The sequence below is a fragment of the Lygodium microphyllum genome, chromosome 19, assembly GCF_053477565.2.
Source record: "Lygodium microphyllum isolate KBCC chromosome 19, Lygodium_microphyllum_v1.1.10, whole genome shotgun sequence".
Taxonomy (NCBI): domain Eukaryota; kingdom Viridiplantae; phylum Streptophyta; class Polypodiopsida; order Schizaeales; family Lygodiaceae; genus Lygodium; species Lygodium microphyllum.
Genome location: NC_141153.1, coordinates 29,938,370 through 29,949,080, shown reverse-complemented (window position 1 = coordinate 29,949,080; position 10,711 = coordinate 29,938,370). Strand labels below are relative to the sequence as shown.

At 40.1% G+C, this 10,711-nt stretch overlaps 1 protein-coding gene across 4 annotated transcripts in view; it reads right to left on the bottom strand.

Moving 5' to 3' along the window:
* Nucleotides 1-2,665: 2,665 nt before the first annotated feature.
* Nucleotides 2,666-10,711, bottom strand: part of LOC148019699 (alpha/beta-Hydrolases superfamily protein) — a 107,703-nt gene continuing 99,657 nt past the window's right edge. For all 4 annotated transcript variants that reach the window (XM_087699837.1, XM_087699838.1, XM_087699839.1 and 1 more), the window contains 3 exons: nt 4,689-4,932; nt 3,823-4,139; nt 2,666-3,715 (listed from right to left, as the gene is read on the bottom strand). In XM_087699837.1, coding sequence (XP_087555963.1) covers nt 3,406-3,715; nt 3,823-4,139; nt 4,689-4,932 — 871 coding nt within the window. In that variant the 3' untranslated portion in view covers nt 2,666-3,405. The remainder of the gene's footprint in view (nt 3,716-3,822; nt 4,140-4,688; nt 4,933-10,711) is intronic.

Here is a 10,711-nt window from a genome sequence, read left to right as displayed (position 1 = left end):
TGGCAAGATGTCTTGGTGCAATAGTTCTTTGTTATTTCATGTCTATTTTAGTTTTAGTTAGATTTCTTTTCCTGGTTGAATGCTTCATTACACTAAGGGACCACTTTCAAATGGTTTCCAAGGAAATATTTACAAGTGGTATATAGCTTTGGTTGTGGTATTGGACCTTTAGTAAATAACAGTGAACCAAGTGAAAGTTTTATGCAACACTTTCAAGTGGTACTAGTCGCTTGTGCAGGGTGGCACACCACTTATGAATGGTAATGCCCAAATTTTAAGGGGTAGCATCTCGGTTGCAAGTCATAGAGGGGACAACTTACAAGCAATAATGCACCATATGTAAGTGATAAAACAACCACTTGTATAGTGTAGCACACGAACCTTTTACAGTGGTAAGTGTATACTTGTAATTGATAGTGTACTATAGCGAAGTGCTTGTAAGTAACTATAAAAGAGGCACAAAATCTGTTATTTGTAGTGTATCATTTGTAAGTGGCCAAGTATCGCTTGTAACTAGTCACACACCTCTTGTTAGTGGTAGTGTAGCAATGACAGTCACTTGTAAGTTATAGTGTACCACTTATACCTAGATCTAATAAAATGAAAAATTGGTTCAAAGATAGAAAAGGATAGAGTACAAAATAAAATATAGGTTTAGAGACAAAAAAGAGCACACTACTTGTAGCTAGCTCCACTTAAATGAAAAACTGGTTCAAAGATAAAAAAGAGTGGTAAACAAACACAAGGATTTCTTTAGAAATATTTAGAAATACTGAAGCAAAATAACATTGTAAGTTGTTATAGACTAGTATATTAAATTGTCAAATGTAAGTAACAAACCATTACCTTTGCTTGTCACACTGTTAAGTGATATTTGGATGTATATAAGTTTCTTTTCTAGATTCCCACACAAACCTCGTAGCTTGTGCTATGCTCATGTCAGAGCTTCACTCCCCTACTTTTACCATTCACCAACATCATTACTTCAAAAGCAAAGACATACTACTTCAAAAATTACATTTGGAATTTTGTGGAGGACTAGTATAGTAAATGTTTCAAAACTTATTAGTACTGCAACACAACTTAGCAAAGTGGTGCAAAACACCCAAACTAGGTTGTAGTACCAATAAACGGTGGTATGTATAAAGTAAATCACTACTTGAGGCTCCTCCAAAAGGTAGATTAAATGTTTTACATATGAGCTTCCACCCAATCTTTTACCTCAAACATCAACACCCTTGTCTTATTTAATCACCTCCTCTACAAACAAGTCATGAACATGAACATGTGATTTGCCAACCAGATGAGTTTAACCAACAAATATTTACAAGTGACTTATCTAGTGGCAACACATATTTTGTCAATGGTAACAAACTTCGTAGATCACTTTGAAGTGGTAGAAGACTGCTTGGAAGGAGGCAACAAATATTTTGTTAGTGGTAACAAACCTCTTAGATCACTTTGAAGTGGTAGATGACCACTTGAAAGGAGGAAAACCACTTGGGAATGGTGGTATACCACTTGTTAGTGTTAGGGCTCTAATTGTAAGTGGTATGTAATCACTTTCAAATGGTAGCGCACTACACGTGAGTAGTAAAGAAACTTACACGATAGACATAAATCTTTTGTAAGTAGGAGCAGAGGGCTTAAAAGTGATGCTAGACCTTTTTATAAAAAGTGGTGGTTGTTTGGCAGACGACTTGAAAGTAGTATACACTACTTTTTAGTGTTAAGGTACCACTTGTAAGGCAAACTACACCACTTGGGAATGGTAGCTTACCACTTAAAAGTGGTAGTAGTCTAGTGACAAGTTCTATGAAAACACTTGGGAGCAATAACATGCCACTTGTAAGCGGCAAGGGACCATTTGCAAGTGGTCGAAGACCACTTTCTAATGGTGGAAATTACTTGTAAATTTTAGTAGAGCAGTTGTAAGTGGTAATGGGCCACTTTCATATGGTTTCCAATGAAATATTTACAAGTGATATAATGCTTGCTAGTAATGTTGGACCTTTAGTTAGTGATAGCACACTACTTGAAAGTTTTAGCAACACTTTTGAGTGGTCTAGTCTAGACCACTTGTACAAGGTGGTAGACTACACATGAATGATAGTGGCTCACTTTTGAGGGGTAGTATTTCAATTGCAAGTCCTAGACGAAACAACTTGCAAGTGGTAATATACCATATGTGTAACGACTTGCATGATGTAACCCACCTTTTGCAATGGGAAACACATAGCTTATAAGTGGTTGCACATCGTTAGAAGCGAAAAAAGTGAATATTGCTTCCCTTGCAATGCCACTTAATGTGAAGTAGCATAGCGCTCCTTGCAATTCACATGCAAGGAATGCTAGTAAGAATGATGGAATTTCCTGAAATGTTAAGAGAGCAAGATATCAAACATTGGAAGGGGACACAAAGTCAAGAGAAGGGTGCACACTTATTGCCATCATCACATCATCCAAAATGTTATTGTTTGCAAGATTTAGCCTAATTACGAATGCCATGGGTAGTATTTCAATTTGGTTGATTACGATAAATTCACTAGGGACACACTTAAACCGGAGATAATTGGATCACATGAATGTCAAAGATTTGAGGCAAAGAATAACATGTATCAGTAACTGTAATTCGTTAAAGTAGCTGCAAAAACTTGTGATCGCGCTCAAAACTTCCGTACTTAAATTTTTTGTGAGTCTCATATAAAGCATGTTTTCGAGAATTCGAGGCCTAAAGAATTACACTTATTACTGGTGGTAAAGGTATTGTCTTCTGTGAGAAGCTTCAATGAGTTCCTGTGAGAAGTTGCCAGTAACTTGAAGAAATTAGGACTGGTACACCATATTTCCTTCTATTTTGTGACTTGTTATGTAAATTATGTCACCCACAAGGAGGGGGTTGGCTCCCCTCCCTAATGCTGGTCACTGTTTTTACTGAAGGTACCGGAGATTTCAAGGATAGAACCAGAGGTTCTAGAAAGATGTTGAGTGTGCGATGATTGTGTGTCCTCAAGCAGCAGGGTAAGAGCTCAAAATTTTGAGCTAGAGTAGCTGTGCCAGTATTATGGCAACTAGTGACCGCCCAGACTGGTGCAGGAGCTCAACCTTGGTTATGTAAGGTAAACCCACTTTTCAGGAGAACAGTAAAAGAAGATTCCCTGCTTTACATATTGATGTGATCAAATCACCCACTAGGGGTCAGAAAGTTACAATAGTTGTACATACAGATTATACATCCAATGAAAATTTTAATTGCCTCTAGGGGGAATGATATCCTACAAGAGCCTAGTGGAAGAGGTGAAGTAGTTTCTCCAGGACTTGAATAATGGGTTTACAGATACATCATATACAGAGGCTTAGCTGACATCTTTGATAGTTGCTCGTGTACTAGGCATCCATTTGGTTTCACATTCTGACATCTTCTTGACTTAGACTGGGTCTCCAAGTTTTGTCCCATGGATACAAAAGCATTGCCATTAATCCAACAACAGATATTCCAAGAAACCCAGAAAATGGATTACCAGCCTGAGTTCCAAGAAACCAAATGGGAGCATCTGGAGCATAGCTGAGTTGTGAAAGATAATTTATGATCTGATTGCCTGCAATAAAACCAGCATGGAGACCTATGGCTAGCATCAAATCGCCACCACACCTGAACTTGGCTCCTGTTAACACCAGTGATAATAGCCAAAGTCCTGGTATAGATGAAAAAGACCTGCCAAAACATATTCTTTTAGATGGGGTCCTCTGAAAAGAAAAGATTAGAATCCAAATTCCCAAACTTAAGTCTGATAGCAAGCTTGGCATTCACAACTATCTCACCAATGTGCAATGGAAAACACCAGTCCTGACAGTATAGCTGCTCTATGAAATCCAAGATCTGCAGCAATTTCCTCATGGAGCCAGGAGCGAAAAAGCAGCTCCTCAATAGTGGAAATGGCTAAACTGGTTCCAATGCATTGCAAAGACAACTTTGCAATCTTCCAGCAGGACATCATGTTTGATAAGGCTGTTTTAGAGGCATGAAAGCACAAACTTGTGGCCCAAGTGAAGTGCACTAATCCAAATGAAATGCCAATAGTGTAAAAGACAGCCACTAGTGAAAGTCCCATAGTCAGGCCTGTAGATAATAATAATATCTGCCAAAAGGACAAAGGCAGCCAGAACTAAGTCAGAGCACAATCTCCGATTTGATTAAAGTTGGAAGAAAATCCAATAAAGTGAACAGAATCAGATCCCATCGCAAGTATTGATGCTGGACAGGCTAAATTCTCAACGGTAAGTTTAGCTACACCCTCCCACACTCTCATGAGCAAAAAGTTAAGACTAAAAGTGGTACTTACTAGAAAATTTCAACAAAGAAAATCAATTTGATGTCTCTTTATTACTACTATTTGGACTGCTTGCCCTCTAGACATTTGGGTGATAAGAGTGCACATTCTATATGGTGACTAGTTTTTTTGCAAGAATAATGCAGATCCTCTATGATGAGTTGTGTCTTTAAGTTTATAACATGAATCTCTCTCTAAAAACTTCTCGATCCAAATTCATTTATTCTGCACTTGACTGTTAATTACATGCAGAAAGGTCAAAAAAAACTAGCGACTTCTAGTCAAGCATTGCCTACCTCTGAAACACTCAATATCTGGACGAATGTAATGAATCCAGTACGTTGACAAGATACAAACCTGTGCTGAGCCCAAATTTGGCTGAATAATTAAGCCATATTGGGAAAGAGGTGATTCATAACCACGTATCTTTTTTCCCCATAAAGTAACAAGAATCACAACAGCACCATAAAAGCCTACTGTCGCAGCTGTACTTGCAACCCCAGCATGTGATTGAGATGCCCATTGTTGTAGAAGAGATGGAAGTAAAGGTACAAGGACAGGGGACCACAGCAATAAAGCCATGACAGAAAATGCCAGCAGCCTGAAAATCATGTGCATTGTAAGATTGAAGTAGAATATCCATTTGATTTAATAAACAGCCCCTATATATACAAGGCAAATCAAGCTACACATGGCTACAGAATTAAGATAGAAATAACAAAGAGCATATGATGGGAAGCTTGTCAAGCAAGCCCTTCCAAATCATATCAAGATATCATGACATCACATTCACGACTTGCAAATAATGAGAAAAGATGCCATGAACTGTGCAGTAGCACGTCAGAGTAGTAAACCTTTAGGGAAAAGGTAGTTATCAACTGACACAAGCTACCTGCTTTATTTAGCAACTTGGCCACACCACACAAATCCTTAGTTATTGCACAAGCCCAAATGCGCTAAATCAAACTTAAGCATGATCATATACATTTGTCTCTAACACTGTGTCGGTAAACTGGATCGATTTCAAAGGCAAACCAGCTGTCATTCAAAAACTTGACCTATTCAAAATTTGACTTATTTCTAAGTTTCTCTGAATTCAATCACCAAATGGGGATCATGGAAAACTTAAGTCAAGTACTCAAACTTCCATTAATATCAATTCCCTCTTGTAGAATAAAATTGTGCCATGTCTCGAGGAATTTATAGTCTTGTGTAGTCTCTGGCATTTTCAGTTGATCAGCAAAGTACATCTCCAGGGGCATTGATATGGATTTCCTTAAAGAAGACCATTCCTAGATTGTCTTCCCTACTCTCTAGTTACATCAGTTCTACCATTGCAACAGAAAAGGAAAGAAAATATCCTTGTTTGCAGCTTGAACTATATACACATAGACAGGGTATGTGATGTTATTCATCTGCTTCCAGCTTGATAATGGATAATGTGAAGCTCAAAGCTTGGAAGAACCATTCACAGCAGAGTTGGGAGAGTCTCACAGTGAAAGTATTTGAATCTTATAAAGATTAAGTGGAACATTTTTAGCCTGTTTTGATTAATCGCTCTTAAGAAATTAAGCTCCTACCTGCTTCTTGGAAACAAGAAATCGTACCCTCACTGGCAAGAAACAGCTTTGTGACACATCCAGGGTTGGAGGCTTACACAGTTAAACTAAACCATTACAAAGATGGTGGTACCCTAGGTTATAAGGAATTTTGCATTATGGCATGCATGAAGCATATTATGGGTTTGTATATAGAAGACAGATTATGAAAGTATTTGATACTATGATATTTGACAGGTCATTATAAGATAGGACTTTTGTCACAAAATGTGGTAGTGGGGCCTATCTATTTATAGATGGGCCCTCCCAAATTAGGGACACAAACATTCTCTGAGAACACATTTCTTTGAATGAAAGTTTGGTAATTTAATTGATGAAGTACGTTTTGGGGCTGTTTAATATGGCTAATCAAAATGTAATGCATTTAAAGCTCAACATCCCCTCTCAAGCCCAAAAGTGGAACTAGAAAGGGACTGTACTAGCCCAAGCCCATAGATTTTATTTCACCCCAGGGCATCCCACCCCAAAGCAGCCAAGGAATTGGGCAAAAGGTGCTTGTTGGCTGCCTAGTGACTTGATAAGACTACATAGGAGATGGTTATCTTACGAAGGGAGCCCAAGTGATCACCCCCAAGAGGCCATGGTATCAGACAAAGGGTGCTCATCAGCTACCTAGTGGCCTACATGGACCTACAAAGGCGGATAGAACCACAATGAACATTTTGTCTTTTTAAAAAATTTTAAGGGCTTTTAACCTTTGATTTGATTTATTTTTTAGTGTAAGTTTTCAATTAATGTTCATTCTATCAAGGAATCTATACCCCTTGGGGAGAATAAAGAGAATTGTCAAACCCAAGACCATAAAATGGACAAGCTATCCCCAAAAGCTATGGGGTTATGTGGAGAAGCAAAAAAGATAGGTAGTAGTAAAGGGAGACAGCCCTGGGAGATTGCCATGTGACCTGCTGTGAATATGTTGGATCTAGAGTCGATTGCTCTTTGACTGAAAAAGGATAAATATGCATGGATGCATGTTTAAAAGAACAAAATGCCAATGCATAGGATAATACAAGAGACAATGCAAATAATCATGCTCATAAAAAATCCTATGCACCGTGCCACTTGGACAGGGTTCTCACACAGGAATTCTTCACTTCTCCAAGAACCCTTTTACAATCATAGTCATCTAGAGGATGCAGATAATGATACAATGTATAAAAAGTAACCATCTTTGAAATAATAGAAATCCTATCACCCTCAAGAGAAGAAAGCGGCCCCCTCTCAAAGTGAAAGGGAAAACTGGAGAGAATCACCCTCTCCTCGCCTTTTTGAAGTAGTAGGGAAGGGTGTACCCCTGCCAATCTTGGGCAGAAAGTATTGAAGAATCAGATGGATCAAAGATAAAAGGATCCCACCCATTTGCTTTGCATCTAAAACAGAATTACTTCCAAGCCTGAGCATAGCGAGAGGTCAAAATATTTGCAAAATTGTCCAATGAATGTAAAAATTGTAGAGGGATAGTGCCTAGCTCAACCTACTCTTTGATGAAGTGATAGTAGACACCAACATGTTGCCTCCATTGATTGATGATGGGTTTACCAGCTAGCACAATAACACTCTAGTTGTCGTAGTAGAGGACATTTAGTGAAGCACATTGAAAACAAGGCACTGCTAGTAAGCCCCTCGAGTAGATAGCCTCTGTAGTATCGTCGAAGAGGGCGCGATATTCTACCTCGACTATAGAAGTAGCCACTGTCTCCTACTTACGGCTTGACTAAGAAATGGGAGCAATGCCCAAAGAGAATTTATAGCCACCATGGAAATGCCATGTGCCAAGATCTTTATCCTAGTTTGAGTCGATGAATCCCTACAAAAGTAAATCATGACCATAAGTTAGGTAATAAGAATAAGTACACAGAACATATCTCAACACATGCATGCAGTCAATCCAATGTGACATTTCAGGTACATTGAACATATCTCAACACATGCGTGCAATCAATCCAATGTGACATTTCATGTGCATTAAAATAATGACCGACTAAAGAAATCAAGCATGCATGGTCTATCAACCAAAGCAATTTCCCTACAGCTGACCTATAAGTATGCTCATTGAAGGGCCTGTAAGGGCTCGAGAGACAAAAATGTCCTAGATAAGGATCATATGATGGGTGGCTCCACTATCCATGATCCAAGTAGGAGAAGATATACTCAAATCTAGTAGAGTGGACCTTTGCAGTCACCTTGTCTAGAGGTAACTTATGAATGTGGATGAAGCTTACAGCCTCTGATATCTCCACAGAGATAAGGTGGGCCTCATATACTACAAACCATTCATCCTCAAGAGTTGAGGATGATATTGGCTATGATGGCTAACCAATGATAATGTGGTCTAACCTCGCTATTCTCCCTGATTTTGGTTGCCCATTGACCTGCCTCCCCTACTGGGGATTACCCAGCGTCTAAGTCTTTTGTTTAGATTGGGTGCCTCTTGTCTTTGATCGACAACCATCGTCAAAATGGCCAACCTTTTGACAGTGTTGGCAATACTTGTTTTTCTTTGGTACATTTTGCCACTCAGGTTTTAAGGATGACTAGGAGTTTCCTGTTGAGCTAAAATAAGCATTACATGTTGAATTAGCCTCTTAAATAGTCCCAAAAATGCTTAATTAATGAAAACCCTGAAGTGGTACGTGGTTCGTGAGAGTTTAAAATGGTGTACGATACAAGATTCCAAAACTTTCTATAAATAGGTAGGCTTCCCTCCATTCAATTCAATCTCATTTTTGCAAGTTTCAAGCCTTCTAGCTTCACTATATGCACCCCTTCATAGCTAGTGCATCATGTAGGTCTCGTATGCCATTGGTGTGTCTGAGGAGACACTATCTATATTTGTGGATATATACAAGACTGGAAGGATTCTTGATGTTGAGATTTTGGAGATCATTAAGAAGAATTTTGATATCCGACCGAGGACGATTGCTATTAACCTTGACTTGAAGATGGAAGATAAAAGAAGCCACTAGAAGACTACTGTGTATGGCCATTTTGGGCATACAAAGCCTAAGGAAGATAATGAAATCTTTGAAGTATTAGAAAGTGCAGATTTGATGTATCTTTGGTGGCTAAATAAGTACACTAAACTATGTGATAGAAGATCACACGGTTTGTTTGCTAGATGAGCATTGTATATTAAGTAACTGACCATTCATTCAGATTTCCACTGTGTTCATCGTATCTAAGTTACCATAACCCTAATTGTATCTCTGTTGAGTTTATGCTTTGTCGTACACTTTCATTTATGTTTCTACGTTAGAGTATTTCTTCACATGGTGTCAGAGCAAGGTTCCGTTCCATAAAAACTCGGCCTTTGATTTGAAAGCCCTTCACAAGAAGCAGGAACAATAGGAGGGCAAGATGACTTTAAACAAATTTTCACCACATCATTATGATGCTCGCGAGACTAGCACATCGAGACAAGAGTGTGAGAGTGCACAACGGAAGAAGAAACATGAACACAAAGGAGAGAGAGAGAAAGCAGAGAATGAAGGAAGAAAATATGCACTGACTGAAATGAATGCTGAATACTCTGAAATGGACTGATCAGTCCCTGCACGCAGCCCGAAGCATCAGTGAGGGCACCAGATCAGGCTGGAAACAAGGGCACAACCAATGCTAGACTGGGAGAGGAGAGAGATTGTGCTGAACCTGCGAAAAACAATGTGTATGGCTGATGGGGGGGGCTGCTATATATAGCCCCCCAGCCATAAAACTGGCCGACTGGCCAAAAACTGGCCGACTTGGCCAAACTGGCCGACTGCACCAACAAGCAGCCTCTAAAGGCTGACTGCCACAAAAAACAGCTACACCTAAACTGACAGAGCTCCTTTGTCTCCTGCCAGACTCTGACAGGAGCTCACAACCAGGAGATGATAGACTGACACTGAAATAGAGCAGGCTAACACCCCCTCTCAGATCCTGGGAGGGTCTAAAGACCTAACAACCGCATGTGATGAAGCAAAGAAGCTTGAGGCAAAGGCTTCGTGAAGAGATCAGCCGCATTGTCCGCGGTGGGACAATAGGCCACCGCCAGCTCCGAATCCACGATCCGCTCTCGAACATAGTGGTACTGAACCTCAATGTGCTTCGTGCGAGCATGAAACACTGGGTTCTTTGCCAAAGCAAGGGCACTTTGGTTGTCCACGCGCAGCTCCTTAGGTCCTGTTGGGGAAAAGCCAATCTCCGCCATCAAGCGACGGAGCCAAACGACCTCCATAGCGGTCGAACGTAAGGCCCGATACTCAAGCTCTGTAGAAGAAAGTGCCACAGTAGGCTGCTTCTTGCTGCTCCAAGAGACAGCACCAGAGCCAAGGGTGAAAGCATAACCTGTAGTGGATTGTCGCGAATCCACATCACCTGCCCGGTCAGAATCACTCCATCCAAAAAGAGTGATCCCATCTCCATACATGATCCCGTAGGATCGAGTCCCCTGTAAATACCGAAGAACACGCAAAGCAACCCTCCAGTGGTCCTGTGTAGGAGTCTTCATAAAAGAAGACAACAAAGCCACCACAAAAGAGATATTGGGGCGAGTGTGAAGAAGCCATATAAGTGAACCAACAAGGCACTTGTAACGGGTAGCATCATAAAGGGGAACGCCATCTGCCAAAAGTTTTAACTCAGGGTCCATGGGGCATGAAATAGGCCGACTCTCAGCCATACCAAACTCCGAAAGAAGCTCGGAGATGTACCGGTGCTGCGAGATAAAGATGCCCTGTGCCATCTGATAGATCTCCAGGCCTAGAAAGAAGTGAAGGATTC